Source organism: Mustela putorius, unplaced genomic scaffold (genome assembly GCF_011764305.1).
Source record: "Mustela putorius furo isolate JIRA1106 unplaced genomic scaffold, ASM1176430v1.1 tig00003909_pilon_pilon_pilon, whole genome shotgun sequence".
NCBI lineage: Eukaryota > Metazoa > Chordata > Mammalia > Carnivora > Mustelidae > Mustela > Mustela putorius.
In genome coordinates this window covers 912,738-929,864 of record NW_025422057.1, presented here as the reverse complement: position 1 = coordinate 929,864, position 17,127 = coordinate 912,738, and the positions used below count along the sequence as shown (strand labels likewise).

The following is a 17,127-nucleotide window of genomic DNA, read 5'->3' as shown; positions in this document are numbered from 1 at the left end:
GGATCACAGCAGGAGGGGGTGGCCCCCAGTTAGGAGGAGCGGGACCCCGGCAGAAGCAGCCTGGCCTGGGAGCGGGTTTCCCCCCGGAGAGCTGGAAAGTGGAGGAAAGGTTCTGTGCTCCTGCCTGAGCCAGGGCAGGTTAGGGCTGGGGGCTTCTGCGAGGAGCCGAGCAAGGCTCTGCCAATGCCAAGCCATCTCACACCCCACGTCCTGAGCACTCCCCTAGGTCAATTCTAGGGCAACGTCCCAACTCTCTTTGGTCGGCAGGGGATGAGCACTGACACTGGTGTAGAGGAACTTCGTCATTGCTGTGGGCCGAGAGCAGGAGTCGCTCCGCTGATTCTACAAGAAAAGCCGCCACGTGGGGGCTGCTGACCCCAGTGACCCCTGGGGGGCGGGGAGGGCCTCCCCAGCAAGGGTGCAGCCTGGCCACCTGCCCACCCCCCGCGGAACCAGGTGAGCCCAGGGCCCACCTCTCCCTGTGCACGTGTGCAGTGAGCCTGGGGAAGGTGAGCGGGAGTCCCTGCCCTGCCCAGTCTTAGGAAAACAACTTGAGGATCTGGGGCTGGGAACGCTGCTGGCTCCCACCCCGGTCCCCGCTTCCCCCTCTGCTCTGGCCCAGAGGCTGAGCCCAGGCTTGCCTACGGACGTCTGCTTGGGTGTGGGCAGGGAGGTCCAGGGAGAGGATGGCGGGGCGTGTCTTCCCAACCTTCTTGCCCTGGACGGGGCGACCCTGGCCCGTACAGCCATCCCCGCACTCTGGCCATGTTGCATGTCTGGGAGGAGTCCAGGGGACCCTGAAGGACGGAGCACAGACAGGCAAGCGCCCAGGTCCGTGTCCCCCCAGCTCCCCAGGTGGGCAGGACAGTAGAGCCCCGTGTGTCTGTGGTCCTGCGACGCCCCCTTCCCCGGAAGCCCCTGGGCGGGATGTGCCCTCTCCGAGAAAGCAGGGAACTGTCGTGGGACCTGCTGTGTGCGCTTGGCGACTTGGGGGAGGAACGTGGGGGAGAGCGGTTTCCGTGGCCTGGGACCATGCTCCTCTCTGAGCCGTGTGTGCTTCTGCAGGGTCCGTCTCTGCACGCGGTGGAGACCCCACAACGGCCCACCCCAGCCTCGCCATTGGCTTCCCAGTCGGCCCCGGCGGTGTGTCCGTCATCTGCCACCCGGGGTGGCCCCCTCCCGAGTCCTCACTGAGGCCCTGCTGGAGTGTCCAGGTGGAGGAAGAGGGGGCACAGGGAGCCCAGGTAGGGGGGCAGGGGCAGCGTGCCCTCTCCGGGGTGGGTCTGGCATCGCAGCCCCGAGAGGGACTGCAGAGAGAGGTCAGTCCGTGCTGGGGGCCAGGGTGCAGGGGCTACCGTGCTTCTAACTTCCTGAAATTGCAGGCTCTCCCGTCTGATTTGTTTCTTGCGCTTTGGCTGGGAGAGGGGAAATCTGCAGTTTCTAAGCTCTGAGTTCCGACTGAACCTGCTGATTAAGGCAACCGTTGCACTAATCGGTCCAGAGTCACTTCAAGGTCGAAGGGTCAGGTGCCGGCGGCCGAGCAGGCAGGGGAACCGCTGGCCGTTCCGCAGCTGGATTTCGGGCCGGTGCCACCGTCGGAAGGAACCGCGACTGCGACCGTGAGCAGCAAATGCAGGGGACACCACGCGGGGCGTCGGCTCCACGGGCAGAGCCGTGGGTGCTTGAAATGGTTCACCCTTCAACATACTTCATCAAGGGGCGCCTGGCTGGCTCGGTCAGTCAAGCGTCTGCCCTCAGCTCAGGTCACGGTCTCAGGGTCTTGGGGTCGAGCCCCGCATCGGGCTCCCTGTGCGGCGGCGAATCTGCTTCCCTCTCTCCCTCTGCTGCTCCCCCTGCTTGTGCTCCCTCTCTGTCTCTCTCTACTAAATAAATACAATCTTTTTAAAAAAGGTACATCATTTTAAAAATCATGATTGGATACATCTTAAATATTTTATTTGACTCTTATTTCAAAAGACAAATAGTTTAAATCTATTTGTGGTTTGAAAAAAAATTTGTCCTATATTTTTGATTTTCAGGTGCATCTTCGCTTAGCTTTAAATAGCATTCAGTCTTAATATCAAGCCTGTTAATGTGACTGCCTGCTTGAAAAATGGAGAGCATGTCTAGAGCATTCTGATAGAGAGAAAACCAGAAGGGGTAGTTTTCAAGTGTTGAATGCAATTCAGATTAAGTTGCGTTTCTGCGTACAAAGCGCTAGTTTGGTATGTGTGGAAGGACACAGTCATTGGCCTAATGATAGGACACGAGACTAAAATTCCCAGAAATATACTTGAGAGATCTATATGACATGTTCTGAGAAAAGGAAATTGCACTGAAGGGCACATCAGAATCTCTGCATTCGTAGACAGGCTTGTTTCGAGAGGGATCTATCTTACTGAGAGAGCCGTCAGTAATTCCTCCCGACGAAGGAATGGATCACACACTCTCCGAGTTCTCCCGGTATTACCACTGATAGAGTTCTGCTTAACCGAGGAGGCAAGAGAAACATACACAGCCACAGCTGGAAAATGACACACTGGGTTGTTCGTCGTTCACCTGAGACTCGAATTACCCTCGGTCACACACGGTGGAGCACAGCGGCTCGCGGAAGCCCGTGAGGCGGCGGTTCCGGCTGCGGTGATGGTGATCACGCCGAGTCATTACTGTTCTCACGCGCGAACCTGTTCCATAAGGTATTGCTGGCTAGAAATAAGTAAACATTTTAAAGAAAGAGATTTGAAAGCACCGTGTGTGTGTAGTTGCCCCGAAGGGCGGCCCGGACCAGGACGCAGTCAGGCTGCCTCCAGCCGCTCGCAGACAGGGTTTGAGGAGCAAACCCCTCGCCCTCCCGTGTACGAGAAACGATTTCAGAGGCTGTAGTGAGCAGCGTTTCTTTTCCTTTTCTCTTTTTTAAACTCAGAAAGACTCGCTCGAAAATATGGTCGGAGGGAGGGGCTTTAGCCTGAACACGGGGCGCCCCCTTGTTCGGCAAGACGGGACGCGCTCCGTTCGCGGACGGGCTGTTTCAAGGCCAACAGCGTTCCCCTCTTTGACTTGACCTTTGGCGCTCTGCCTGCACGTTGCCAGCAACGGCTGCCGGTGTCAAGTCTCATCGGCTCCCCGAGTCGGCGCAGGACTCCTGCCTCCCATCACGGACGGACCCTGTCGCCGTGCCGCCCCAAGGAGCCTGCGGCCTCCATGTGGCCCTGAACCCCTCCAGGCTCCGATTTCCAACCCTGCAGGAAGGAAGGCCCACCAAGCCGCCTGCTGCCCCTGTGGCCCCATGCCGCCCCGGCTAGCCGGCCAGCCCAGCCTCGCCACTCCCCCGGCCTCCCACCACACTCACTCCCAAGACCAGGTCCGCGAGGGACGGATCCAGGAGGCGTCCTAGCCTCGGGGCCTGCTTCCCGTTCACCCCAAGCTGTAGCATGAGCTGCTCTCACCGCGAGGAGAACCCGCATCAGAGCCCGTGTCAGATGCTCTCGTCCTGTGCTCTAGGACGGCGCGTGGCCCCTGGAGCCCTCAGCCGTCGGAGGCCACGAAGCACCACACACCGCAGCTTCTGCCACTTCCCTGCAAGGCAGAGGAACGACACTGCTGGTGGGACGCGGCCGAAGAGGGGCCACCAAAGCCACCGTGGTTGTCGGCAAGCACCTGTCCCTGGAAAACCAGCTTTAGCAGAAATGTGCTGTGTGTGCTTTCGTGGGGCTTGGCTGAGGGGCCACTGCTCTCAAGGACATACACGTTATCTCGACTCAGTGAGACCGCTCCTTCCTGGGCTCGCTCACCTGTCTGGCCGTCTGCTCCCGGCGGCTCACGTCCGGAGGGCGCCGGCGCATGCGGCAGCGGGGACCTGCTCTGTGCGCGGCTCCGAGTGAAGGGGAAAGAGACACGCGCCCAAGATGCCGCGATCCAGGGTTTCGGCGCACGGGGGGCGGTTCTGTAGAATATTGCTGGGGCGCGTTTGGTCTTCTGAAGACTCAAACAACGGATGGTAGACGCGAATCTTTACAAAGCTGATTTCATAAATACGAAATGACAAAGCAGAGGTTACAGCTGAGCTGCGAGCCGCTGCCAACCCCCGTGATGCTGATTACCCGAATGTGTGTCCGCAGGAGGAACCCAAGGGCCACCGGCTTTACCCTCAGGGCGAACGGACGCTCTTTTGGAAGCCCTGACCACTTCAAAACTCAGAGACTGACTCTGTCTAATTTTCCTGACTTTGTTTTAGGTACCGCTGAGGGTTCTTGGTGATTCTGGAAACTACTTGTCCTGTCCGCACAAAGGGCGAGCGCCTGGCTGGGGACGTGTCCCTCAGAGGGTCTACCGCAGGCAGGCCCCAGACCATCTGGTGGCCACTTGCTTGTCCTGATCCAAGGACACGGCAGCGTTTTCTGCCTGTGTCATTTTATGCAGATAACTTGGCCTTGTCAACGCCCTGTTTCTGCCTACGGAGAGGAGCTAAGAGCCCTCCCAGAGGGGCAGGCCTTGCACACTCACACACGCATCTCCCCGCAGGCCCAACAGAGACCAACAACCACTCTTTAATTTCCTCCAGAGTGCAGCGGCTGGCTCCCCGGCAGGGCCCCAAGGACAGGGGAGGATTGCCCAGCGCTTCCAGAGACAGTGACCGCAGGGTCCAGACTGCGAGGCCAGCCAGGACGGCTCAACTGTCGGGAACGGCGATGGAGCCCATGGATGGGGGACATCGAAGGTCTGTGGAGCGGAACGGGCGTCCCGCCGCATCCTGGCCGCGGATTTGGGCTTTCTCTCCCAGAGCTAGGCCTCCTCGCGGTCAAGGACAGGGTATGGTGCCATGGCTGTGTGCCCCGTCCTCCCGACCAGGGACCCCCTCCGTGGAGGGCTACGCCTCATCCGGTGGAGCAGGGGGCCGGGACGTGAGCCACACGCAGCCAGCGCCCACTCTGTGCCTGGGAGACGACGCCCGATGCTCTCTGGAGCAGGGGTTCTGCTCCCGGGGCCCAGGCCTCTTCCCAACAGGCGCCCTCCAAACCCCTCCCCAGCTCCTTCCCCAGGGGGGTTAGGACGGAGAGCCTGTGGCAGGCCGCGAATGGCTCCAGGACCTGGGTGCAGACAGCCCTGAGGTCCTGAGGAACAGGACGCGCGTCCTGCGTCACTCTTCGGTTCTGAGATGCATGAGGCTCACGGCGCCTCCTCTAAGGGATAAACCGTGGGGACTCGAATGGGGTCCGTTTTCTCATGTGTGGTTCCAATTAAAGCTCCACCATCTCTTATCTGAAACTCTTGGGACCAGATATAATTTAGAATTCAGAACGCCCCCCTGGATTTATAGGATGATGGTAGACTGCACGCTGGTGTAGGATGGGCCGCAGACGGTAGGTCCTGGGAGAGGGTCCTGCATCCACACATCGCCATGTTTCAGAAACAACACGCAAGGATGTTCAAATAAGCCGGCTCCCAAGGCCCCTCATTTGTCTTCTGTTAGTTCAGGGTATGCCGACAAACTCTCTGATTTTAGAGGATTTGGGTTTATGTCATCACACACGAGAAATCGACGTCCGTAAACATAACCACTTGTTCGTTTCCTTTCCCAGGCACGGAAGGTCAGCCTTGAGGTGCCACTTTTGTCCAGTGAAATCCATCTGTGTTGAATGGGCCGCTCCATGGGTTCTGACGACTGTAGGCGCCGTGGAACCCACCTGCCCTCCCGCACTGGTCCTCCCCTGCCGGCGGGGGGGGGGGCGGTGGCTGCCCCTGTCCCTGTGGGGCACTGTTGCTGCTCCTCGCACGTCGAAGGCATGGAATCGCGTGGTACCTGCTCTTTGCGTCTGGCTTTCGTTCACCGTGGAGTTTCTGAGACTGGGCCCGGCTGTTGGCCCTGCCGTGTGGTACCCTCGTGCGCTCTCTGTCCTCATGACGGACGTCGGCGTCAAGAGAGTGTGACTTTAAAATTTTGATAAACTGCAACTTAATCCCCCCTTTTTTCACTGCAGGTAGTGGTTTTGGGGTCGTCCTCTCTGAGAAGTCTGTTCCTGCTCCAAGGTCTCAAAAACAGTCTCCCGTGTTTCTGTAAATATTATAGCTTTCGCTTTTGGCTGTGGGTTTGTGAGCCGTTTTTAGTTAACTTAGGTGCTGTGTGTGTGTGTGTGTGTGTCAGGGTCAGTCGGGGTTGGCTTCGCGCTGCACGGAAATCCCGTGGCTCCCAGCACTGGTCGTTGAAAAGACGATTCTCTCCCCCGAATTGCCGTCTTTGTCTAAACCACTGGACCGCGCCAGTGCGGGTCTGCTTTTGGGTTCTCCCTTCTCTTCCCCAGCCAGCATGCCCACCCGTAGGCCCATAAAGCACTATCTCAATGACGACGGCTCTCTAAGCCTGCAAATCAGGCAGTGTGAGGACCTCAGCTTTGTTCTTCTTCTTCGAAACTCTTTTGGTGGTTCTAGGTACTTTGCACTTCCATATATATTTCAGAATGAACCTGTGTTTCTAAAACAAAAAAGCCAAAGCCAGCTGAGAGCATTAAAGCCCCACGGAGGAGAAGACATCCTCACACCACGGAATCTCTCAACCCAGCAAGGCAGCGGGGCGCCCGGTTTCCACCACCCCTGCAGCTTCAGGCCTCTGCGTTCTGTGGCTTCTCTCAGAGGACTTCTCGTGCTGTTACACTTACGCATAAACACTTTACCTTCCAAGCCGTTTAAATGGAAATGATCTAAAGTTTTCTTTTCTAGTGCTCGTTTCTAATATCCAGCAACGCAACTGATTTCTGAATATTGACCCGTGTGCCATGAACTTAGTCAATTCATTTATCTGGAAGTGTTTTTTGTGGATTTGTTAGGATTTTCCATGTCAGTGATCGTGTTGCCTGAAACCAACAGGAGTTTCCCATCATGCTTTCCGATCTGTGTGCATTTTCTTTCTTGTTCTTATTCTCTCGCACAGACCGACCTTTCCTTAACGTCGAGTAGCAGGACTGAGGGAGACAGCCCTGCCTCGCCCACAGCTCAGCTGGCGATAGCGGCGTCTGTCCGCACCCCGTGGTGCTCATGCACATTTCTCACGGCTGCGCCTCAGGAGGTTCAGGAGGGCCTCTCGATCTTCCGTTTGCCGAGAGGTTTTCATCACAAATAGATGCCAGACTTCTGTCGAGGGCTTCTTCTGAGCTCACTGACCCGACGGGCAGGAAGGGAAACAACCCGGCCTCGCGGCGCGATGTGTCCGTCCAGCATGGGCCGCTCCCGGATGGAAAGCTTCCAGGAGATCCCTCCGTGGCACCCCAAAGCACGTGACAGAGCCGGGCTCGAACCAGAGGAGCCGGGACTGCGTGTAGGGCCCGAGCTGGGCAAGGAGCGCGGCGTGTGCAGTACTCGCCGGTGGTCCTGTCACAAGAGCCACAGCGCTGGGAGCGTTCGCATGAGATGAGGGGCCGCTGCTCCTCCTGGGCGGACGGAGCCGGTCGACAGACCTCGGTTATCGGGGATGAGTGCGTGCCTGTCGTAAGGGCACTGTCAGCGGGCACCGTGTCGCCTCGACGCAGGGCCACGTGTGTTTCCCGCCGGCATTCCGCAGGATCTCAGCTCCCTGGGCAGCTACCAGTCTTGGCCGGCGTGAAGCGCCACATGGGGAAGGCACCGACAAAGACTCCCCGAACGGGTAAATGAAGGAGCAAAGGGACGAGGGAAAGGCCGGACACTGGGTAAGGCCACACCTGCTGTCGAGGACCCGCCAGGCCCGGCGTCCTGGCTGGGTCCCTGCTGCCTGTGGGGAGTTGGCCCGCTTTCTGCTCCTGAAGCTGGGTTTTCTTACCTCCCAAAGGCAGATACAAACCTCGCATGGCGGGCACCTGGGTGGCTCAGTGGGTTAAAGCCTCTGCCTTCGGCTCAGGTCATGATCCCAGGCTCCTGGGATCGAGTCCCGCATCGGGCTCTCTGCTCAGCGGAGAGCCTGCTTCCTCCTCTCTCTCTCTCTCTGCCTGCCTCTCTGCCTGCTTGTGAGCTCTCTCTGTCAAATGAATAAGTAAAATCTTAAAAAAATACAAACAAACCTCGTGTGGCTGCTTCGGAGGACTAGGAGTAGGAACTGTGAAGCACCCACACAGCCGGGGTGCCTGCAAGGTGCCGGCTGCTCCCGGAGAGAGCTGGTGAATGACAGGGGAATCCAAGTGACTCAGAAGCACAGATGCCTCCCTTTCCCAGGTGACTGTGAGGTCACTAACGGCAAACACGCTTCTGGCTAAAGCAACCCAGTCTGGCCCGTCCCTGAGGACAGAGCCCTGGATTCCTCCACGGGGGGTCTGGCCAGGATCTATGCAGAAAAGCACCTAGAGTGGGGCCTTGGACATCGTGTGCTGTAACAACGGACCAAGGGTGACCCCCAGCAGGGGTGTGGGACGTAGATGAGCACATGACTGAAACACAGTTTGCAACCACAGAGTGCTGTCCTCCTCGTCACCTGTGGGGCGACGGGGGCTTTGAAGCTTGTGCGTAAGGAACCCCAGCCGTGAACCCCTGGAGCATCGGATGAGACGAACCCATGAATACATCGGTCACTATCTTAAACTAAGTCACGATATGAGATGAGGGACTACTGTACTGTCCTTTCCTGGACAGCTGACAGTACATTATTGTTGAACTAGAGTCTTGGCCAAACTGTCTGGGAGCCCCGCGAGCACCTGGCCAGGCAGGCTGGGTTGGAGCACGCGGTCTTCTGCGGAAGAACCGACGTCACGCTCTCGCGGCCTCCACCTCCCCCTCTGCCCTGCTCACTGGGGGGCAGATCCAGACCCCGATGCCGGGGGGGGGCCAGGTCTCTCCTGAGGCTGGATAAGTGGGCTTTGCATAACGTATAATAAGTTGCAAAACTTAAAACATGGTATCACTCTCTCAGCAAAGGAAACATCCAGAGAAGGGACAGAGTTCCAAAGGCAAAACAGGACATGCTGGCAAAAGGAAGCCTCCCTTTACCCACGGTTTTATGAATGTGGCTCTTAACTTACGTGTGATTAGGGATCAATCAATACCTCTCTGAGAGCCAGGCGGCCCTGGATCCAGGCACGGGCATGGCTCCGACACGGCGCTGACTTGCGCGGCGCACACTTGTTACTTCTCCGTGGCTGGCTGCACCTGTGTGGCAGGGAGGCGGGGGTGGGGGGGACCGTCCCTAGGCAGAGGGGAAAGCTGGTGTGATGGCATGCGCGGTGTTGGGTGGGTGGGTCGGTCTGTAGGAGGAAGGAGCATCTGAGAGGTCAGGTGGGCCAGCAGAAGCCAGTGGAGATGCCGCTGGGGCACAGAGTCAAACGCGGCTGCCAAGGGCCGCACGCAGAGTGACTGGGACACTTTGGAGTGTGAGCCTCCGAAGGAAGGAGTGATTCGGGAATCTGCTGGGTCTGCTGGCCTCGAGACAGCCCTTCCCAGCACAGCAGCAGGCACCTGGAGAAAGTCTGAGGAGACTGGTACGCAGCGTGCGCGGGAGGAGGAGGAGCCAGGACCACAGCTGAGGAGGCCAGGACCCAGCAAAAGAGGCTGGGGGACAGGCAGCCAGGGGGCACCAACACGGCCAATGTCACAGTCACCAGGGCAGAACCCGTTTCTGGGGTAAGTCAGGTGGGTGGAAGCCAGGGGTGGGGACTGGCTGCTGAATTAGGAACCAGTGCTAACCGTGCCGATGGCCCCGTTGGGGTGTGGCACAAGCAGCCGTCGAGAGCCTGGAAGGGTGGTCCATTGGCGCTTGGTCACCAATGACCGTTTGCCGCACGGTGTGTGTTCCTGCTGGGCAGGCTGGTCACTTGTAGAAGGTCTGCAGTGAATGGAGCAGAGATGGGACGGCGAGGAGGGGCCTAGGACAAAGGGGGGCTTCGCAGGGTCTGAGACGCAGCAGCCTGATTGCGGGGGAGGGCAGGAGGGAGCGGGGCGGGGCGGAGGGAGGTGGAGGCGGGTGAGGCTCAAACTCTTCTTCGCGAAGGTGAAGCGCAAGCCTGTCCAGATGCGAAGGGCTGCCGGTGGCCTGGGGATGGCGGGAGGGGTCCCACGGGGCATCCAGGAGGGTGGGCGCTGGGCGAGGACGGGGCGCGGGGCTGGGTGCTCTCTAATTCAGGCAGTCGCCGGGGAAGCAGGCTCCTGCGCGGGCAGCTCAGCCCCTCGGCCAGGCGGTGTGGCCGTGTGAGACGAGACACAGCCTGAGGACAGGGCAGGAGGCGACAGGCTTCTTAGGAAGCGGCCCCAGACCTCGGACCTCGGGGACGCGTCTCCATTTGCTCTCTATGGCCGGTGTCCTTAGCAGAGGTGGGTTCCGCAGGAAGGTGAGCAGGAGATGCCCTACTGGTAGGGTTGGGCTGTTACCACAGAATGACACACAGTAGGTGCCTTTAATCAGCGGAAATTTATTTCTTGCCGCCTGGACGCCCCACGTCTGAGATCACGTTCCCACAGGGTCTGGTTTCTGGTGAAAGTTCTCTCTTCCTGGCTTGTCCAGGGCTACCTTCTGTCCACTCGCATGGCCTCTTCTTTGATTTCTGTTGGGATTGGGAGGGTGTGGGGCAGCATGTGCTCCGGGGCTCTTCTTGCAAGGACACTGAGTCTTGGGAAAGAGACACCTTTATGGCCTCCATCAACCCCAACTACCCTGTAGACGCCGTCCCCACGTGGGAGGCTGCAGCTTCCCCTCAGCGTCCGGCCGGCCCTGCGCACGAACCCGCCCGCCGGCCACCCCCACGGAGCGAACGTGGGTTTCTAAGTCAGATGCGTCTGCTGCAGGGCCCTGGGCGGTCGCAGCAGCAGAATCCCGCAGCTACCTGCAGACCGGACGCTCTCCGGGAGGGCCCAGCTGCCGGCCGCCCCCAGCGACCCGCAGGGTCAGGGGCGCGCAGGCGGTCTGGGCAGGGTCAGGGGCGCGCAGGCCAGCCGGGCGGCCACCCCGTCCCAGCCAGCGCCAGCCGCTCCCCGGGACGGTCTGGGCAGGGGCCGGTCTGGGCAGGGCCGGTCTGGGCAGGGCCGGTCTGGGCAGGGGTCTGCTGCGCGCCCAGGCGCCGTGGACAGCCTCTGCCCGAAACGCCTCCCTGGTGACCCGCCCGGGACCCGCCGGGACCCCGAGCCCCGAACCCCGCGCGACCCCGCCTTGGGACCCCGCTCCCGCGGCCCCCGTCCCGACCACGCCCCCTCCCCGAGAGCCGGGTCTCCAGCCCGCGCCCCCGCCCCGAGGACCCCCTCTCAGGGTCCGGGGCCCGAGACCCCCCCACCGCCTCCCTCCTGCGCCGCTCGCTGTCCCGCTCCGCACCCCTCTGAGGCCCACCTTGGGCGGGGGCCCACGCTCGTGGCTCAGGCGCGGGCCACAAGACCACCCCCCCAAGCCCCTCTGCTCCCGCATCGCGGACTGCGGGTCCGCGCGCGGCCCCTTTAAGAAGCACGGCCGCGGCCGGACCGTGACGTCACAGGAGTGTGGGGGCGGAGACAGTGCGCGGCCTCAGCGCGGGGCGGGGCGGGGAGGGGCGGGGCGAGGGACGGGAGGGCGGCCGAGGAGGAGCCCGGGCCGACGCAGGAGAGCCCCGCGCAGGTCCTGCCCCCGCCCTCGGCCTCTCTGCGGTCCCGGACCCACTCCCAGTGGCCCCGCCCCTTCCGTCCCCGCCCCGTCCCAGGCCCCGCCTTCTCCAGCCGCCCCGCCCCTGCCGGTCCCCCCCCCCCCGGGGGCAGCCTGCCCGAGGTCCCGCCCCTCCCACGCACGCCCCGCCCCGCGCACGCCCCGCCCCGCGCACGCCCCGCCCCCGGCTCCGGGCGGGACTGGCCTCGGCGGCGGCGGCGGCGGCGGCGGCGGCGGCGGCTGCGGGAACTTCGGCGGCGGCGACCCTAATGGCTGCGCGCGGGCCGCGGTGAGGCGCGGGCGGAGAGCGACGGGCGCGGGGCCGCGGAGCAGCGAGGGCGAGCGAGCGAGCGCGCGCGCGGCCAGACCCCGGCCAGGCCCGGCCCGACCCGCCGAGCCCGCGATGCGCCCCGGGGCCGCCCCCCGGCGCAGCTGACGCCGCGGCCCGCGGAGACCCCAAGCGACCGGCCCCGCGCGAGCGGCCGCCGCCGGCCCGGGCCACGATGGCGGGGAAGGCGGCCTCCCCGGGCACCGCGGTGCTGCTGGTCACGGCCAACGTGGGCTCCCTCTTCGACGACGTAAGTGCCCGGCGGCCGGACCCCGACCCCGCGCCGACCCCCAGCCCTGGGACCCCCGGGCCCCCGCGATCCGGACCTGGGCCCCCGCGATCCGGACCTGGGCCCCAGCTCTGATCCGCGAGCCCCCCGCAACCTGGCCCCCAGGTCCCGGTCCCCATCCCGGAGCCCCCGAGTCCCAGGTTCTCGAATGAAACCCTGAGTCCCAGACCCCAGGACCTGGACGCTGAATCTGGGCCCTTCAGATCCTGGTACCCCCAAATCCTGAGACCCTGAACCCCCAGTGCCCTGAGCCCTGAGCCCTGCCCCGAACCTTGGAATCCAGGTCCTCATCCCTGGCCTCCAGACTGCACAGGCTGCACCCTGACCTCAGAGCCCCGCCGGAAAGCAGGGCCCAAAACTTGGATTCTAGTCCCGGTCCAAGGTCCCCAAATCCTGATCTGAGGACCCTTGTGCACTGGCCCCAAACCACAACCCTGGCCCCAACTCTTGTCCCGGACTGTTGAGCCCAGAACCCTGACCCCTGAGTTCTGGCCTCCAGACCCCGCCCCTGGCCGGTGGGCTAGTCCCCTGTGCTGGGCTGCGTTGGCCGGCTGTGTGTGGCTCCGCGCTTGGCGCCCCGGTTTTACCCCGTAACTTAGTATCTGTCTAGTTCTCCAACCAGGGCGGCTGTGGCAAGCCCTAGAGAACGCTCTGTTTCTTGTTTATGGAAGAGGAAGATGCCGGCGAGCTTTTCAAGGCCAAAGAAGGGATGTGACTGTCCAGGGCCTTTACCTCTGGGGCCTCCCGCCCAGGCTCCCAGGGCAGCCGCTGGTGCGCCATGGGGAGCTGTGGGAGCTGGGGACTGGGGCTTCTGGAGCTCTCGAGGCAGGCCCGGGCTGACCTAGTTCGCTGCCGGAGCCGTGGTGCCACCCGCTGTTGGTGCTCGCGCTGCCAACCCAAATACAGCAGGCTGAGGCTCCAAGTGGCGTGCTTGTTTAGGAAGAAAGGGCGATGGCACAGATGGAGCCTGTGGCGGCCGCGCTAGGTGAGCAGTGGGCGTGGGCCGGTCCAGTGATACAGGCATGACTTGGATTCCGGGAGAAGGCCTGGCGTCCTGCCGAGCCTTCCTTCGCCGGCAGCAGGCACGGGTGAAGTGTTTCAGTAAGCTCTAAGGTCAGGGGCGGGCTCGGCTTGCTTTCCTTGACACCGAGCCGGTGCTGTTTTCGTGTTTCTCTTATTTTAACTTCCAGGCGTCCGCAATCTGCTTTCCCGCGGCCGGCGAGCTGTTCTCCCTGTGCCCCTCGGACAGCGTCACGCAGTTCCTCGTTTGATCGTCTTCTGCAGAAGGGTCCCGTCCGGGCGTGTGTCTGTATATTTAGCCGTCTATTCTCGGCTTTCCAGTAACACGCCGCTGTGACATGGTTTTGCTCAGATGATTCAGATCCGTTAGCTGAGGCTTCAAAGCCTCAGAAATGTCAGGAAAATTAAGCATGGTGGGGCATTGGAGTCTCAAAGGGAAAACAATTTTGCTGTGCGAACATTCTTTCCAGTAATCTTTGATTCCGAGTTCTGGCGTGTTCGTTGCGTCTCAGCTGCACTCGCACACTTCTCTCTGCTGGCGTTAACACGGGTCACTTAATTTACTTTTGTTTGTCAACACGTTCTCTCTGAATTTCCATTTTTCTTGAAGGCTGTATGGAGTTTCGCATCGCGTTTGCATCTGGGAGGGGCATTCGTTTTGGTAAACAGCACACGAGGTGATTCTGCAGGATCGGCTCCATGTGCGGGCCCGCGGACGAGGACCTGCCTGGAACCCGTAGGTTTCTCGCCTGTGGAGCTCAGCCTTGGGGGTGGCAGGCGTCCTCCCTCCGTGGCACGGGAGCAGCAGGTGGGCGCTCGCCAGGCTCCCCCACGCTCTGGGGCGCCCACTGTGGCTGGGAGCCGTGTGCTGCTGCATTTTGCAGGGGGCCTGGCGGGGGAGAGCAGTCTCGAGTGCAGGAGTGTGGATTCCTTGGTGTAGAGCAGGTTTCAGCAGATCTGCCCGGTGACTCCGCGCACGACATGCCTCCAGCAGGAGGTGGCTGGGCCCGGGAAGAGACGCTTTCTTGCCGGCTTCGTCGTCGTGGGGAGGGGCGTCTGAGGGAGACACAGGCACGGTGCGCCATGAAGGCCACACACGTCTGTGCTTCTGAACTCGGGCAGCCTTGCCCCGTCAGCAGGTGACCCTCTGCAGGCCCATTTCTCATCATGGCCCCTGGCTCATGTCCCCCTGCCCGAGCGTGGCTGGCGTGTGGTCCTTCCCTCCGGTTGCCCTGCCCTTGCGATGTTACCCGGGAGGGGCCGAGAACAGCACCCCACAGTGGTTCTCACCCTTGGAGGATGGATGGTGGTGGGGAACCCCCGAAGAGCTCCTGGTTACGGGGTTATGACTGCCAGTGTTCATACCACGTCGTTAGGTAGATCCTGAGAGAAGCAGAAACTGAGCTCATCGCTTTAGTGGTCAGAAGGGTGATGTCATCACACGTCATGCACGCTCTGGAAAGTTCTGCCGGTTACTCAGGACACTGAGGCTGGGAAGAGGAGACTGTTGTGTTGCTGTGAGCATGGCTGGGACCTGGTGGACTCCAGGCCGGGCCTCCTGGGCTTGACTCTGAGGACCTCGGTCCTCGCTGGTGGCCCTTCCTGACCGTACACGAGCACCTCCCTGCTGGGGGTGCCGAGGGGCGGCTTCTCCAGGTTTGCAGCAACTGCCAGGTCGCGTCTCTAGAGCCCCATGGCTCTTCTGCCGCTGCGGGTTAGACCCCCGTTGTCACCACCACGTCTCCTGGAAAGGGACGGCCAGGACTGCCTACCTCATTGTTAGGCTTGAGATGGCTGGGTTTTTGACAAGGGAGGTTTTTGGCTCTTTGTTCTTACTGTTATTGCTAGAAATAAACCCAGAGGTGAATTCTTGGGGCTGAGGTTTGAGAGCTGGGCACACCCCTCCACCCCCATCCCCGCCCCGGTCTGAGGTGTCAAAGCTGTTTCCTGGGAAAGGCACTTAGGGGAGTGGCAGGGTTCCGAGCGCTCGGCGTGCCCTTGGGGGTCTGCCTGCGGGGCCTTTGTCCGCGCGTAGTCCGAGTTGTGTCAGTTCTGAGCTGGTTCCCCTTTCCGCTGGTCTCCCCAGGGCCTGCTGAACAGTTAGTTGTGCCACGAGTTCTGGGGAACCGGTGAGCTGGCCGCACCCTCTGGGGCCTTACCCTCAGGAGGTGTCTGGGGGACCCTCTCCCGGGCCCGTGGCCCCCTCTGTCCTGTACCATCAGTTTGGCTCACTCTGCCCCTTGCCCCCGTCTCACCCTGAAAGCTCCCCGAACTCCACGTCCCCCAGCTCGTGCCGCGTGTGGGGCCGCCGCTACTGCCTGCCTTTCGCCGTCTCCCCCTGCTCCTGCCGCAGCACATGGTCACGCGAGCTGGTGGAGTCCACGGGGCCTTGAGCTGGAGGGCTGCTCTTCTGTTCCCGGGTCTGTTCCCGGCCGTCTCCCTGGCTCTGGGTGGCCTCTGACAGCACGGTCTCTGCTCGTGCAGGCGCTTCGGCGACGGCTTCAACGAGACACCATTCTGGGGTCCTACACGTCACCCCGCAAAGCTGGTGGCTCTGAATTAGTGGTTTTCGGCATGTCGCACACCGTGCCGCTGTCACCGTCCATTCTAGAGCCTGTTTTGTGCTTGAACCAGGAAGGTCCCTTGGCAGCCCCTCTGCCTTGAAGTCAGCAGGCTCCTCTGGCCTCCGGGGATTTCCTTATTCAGGGCGTCTCACGTCACTGTCCCGTAGGTGGCCCTTTGTGTCTGGCTCCGCTTGCTGGGCATGAAGTTTTCCGAGTGGACGATGGAGCGGGTGTCGGCGCTGCTTTCCGTCGTCTGCCTGAGCCCTGCCCCCGCAGGACTCCCCGCCGTTGGTCAACCCGCTGTCTGCTGCTGGACATGGGGCCGTCCCCACGTCTGTCCCCACGGCCTGCCCGTTGCACAGAGCGCTGCCCTGAGCTTGGTGCGCGCGTTTTCGTTTCTCCCAGGCGCGTGCCCAGGAGCGGAGCTGCTTGGTGTTTGGTGACTCCATGTTTAACCTTTGGAGGAACTGCCCACGCGGCCCAGCGTCCGTACCGCTTCACCTTCCCTTAGCCGCGTTCCAAGGCTCGTTGCTTCCGGTCCTCCTGGCCTTGACATCCTTCTCCAGAGGCTCTTTCCTGGGCTGCGTGGACGCCCCTGCTTTGGGCTCTCGCCCTCACCCCACCCGGCCCTGGCTGCCTTTCTGCAGCCGCACTCACTTCGGTGGCGCTTGTCTGGACTCAGGCCTTGAAGGACCGTGTCCATGCGGGTCGCAGGAGGCAGGAGGGGGACCCAGGCCCGGGGCTCAGCCTGTAGCGTGGTGGGGTCAGCTCCTGGGAAAGCCCGTGCTCGCTGCCGGCGCGGGACACGGTGGAGAGTTCTCATCAATGAGCTTGCAGCTGTCAGGTTTCCGAAGTCGTGGTGTCCGCGCCGTCTCACAGCCCCGAAGCAGGCTGTGGTGTGTGAGGCGCAGGGGTGGGGGCTGGGCTGGGCCTCCCAGCCGGCCTCCTGGGCTCCCCCAGACCCCGTGTCCCATGGGGACAGCCCAAGAAGGGAGGGGCTTAGCAATTTTTTCTTTTCTTTTTGCATTGTTGCCTGTGACCTGAGACATCAGTGTACTTTCCCTGTAGAAATTTGGTCTGTTTGCCAGAGCGCGGGCCTCTGTAGTCGCGGATCCGCCCATTCCCACAAATGGGCGGGGGTCCAGAACCCGGCGTGGCTTTGGTGCTGCTGCTGCTCAGGAATCGGCCTCGGCACCCGGACACCTCTGCTCACCCTGGACAAACGGCATGTCGTGCCGGCCTTGGACGGTCTTGGACACGCCAACAACCTGTGTGCAGGCCACACCCGCATCCCGTACCTCTTGGCGACATGGGGTCCCCGGCTGGGTCCCGCAGCCTCTGAGCTCGCGGTGACGCGGTGTCCTCTGCACTC

General features: G+C 61.8%; 1 protein-coding gene and 2 long non-coding RNA genes across 7 annotated transcripts in view; 2 read left to right on the top strand and 1 right to left on the bottom strand.

The window, feature by feature from the left end:
* Positions 1 to 1,957: 1,957 nt before the first annotated feature.
* Positions 1,958 to 6,079, top strand: LOC123388686. The gene is made up of 2 exons (XR_006603168.1): positions 1,958 to 4,717; positions 5,580 to 6,079. It is a non-coding gene; the product is annotated as an uncharacterized LOC123388686 (long non-coding RNA).
* Positions 6,080 to 9,517: 3,438 nt separating this feature from the next.
* Positions 9,518 to 17,127, top strand: part of INPP5A (inositol polyphosphate-5-phosphatase A) — a 162,680-nt gene continuing 155,070 nt past the window's right edge. For 2 of the 5 annotated variants that reach the window (XM_045068813.1, XM_045068815.1), the window contains exon 1: positions 11,788 to 12,132. In XM_045068813.1, coding sequence (XP_044924748.1) covers positions 12,058 to 12,132 — 75 coding nt within the window. In that variant the 5' untranslated portion in view covers positions 11,788 to 12,057. Of the gene's footprint in view, positions 9,577 to 11,787; positions 12,133 to 17,127 lie in introns of those variants that run through there. The other 3 variants (XM_045068816.1, XM_045068814.1, XM_004751871.3) reach the window with 3 other exon arrangements.
* Positions 10,342 to 11,573, bottom strand: LOC123388685. The gene is made up of 2 exons (XR_006603167.1): positions 11,270 to 11,573; positions 10,342 to 10,493 (listed from the first exon to the last, which is right to left on the bottom strand). It is a non-coding gene; the product is annotated as an uncharacterized LOC123388685 (long non-coding RNA).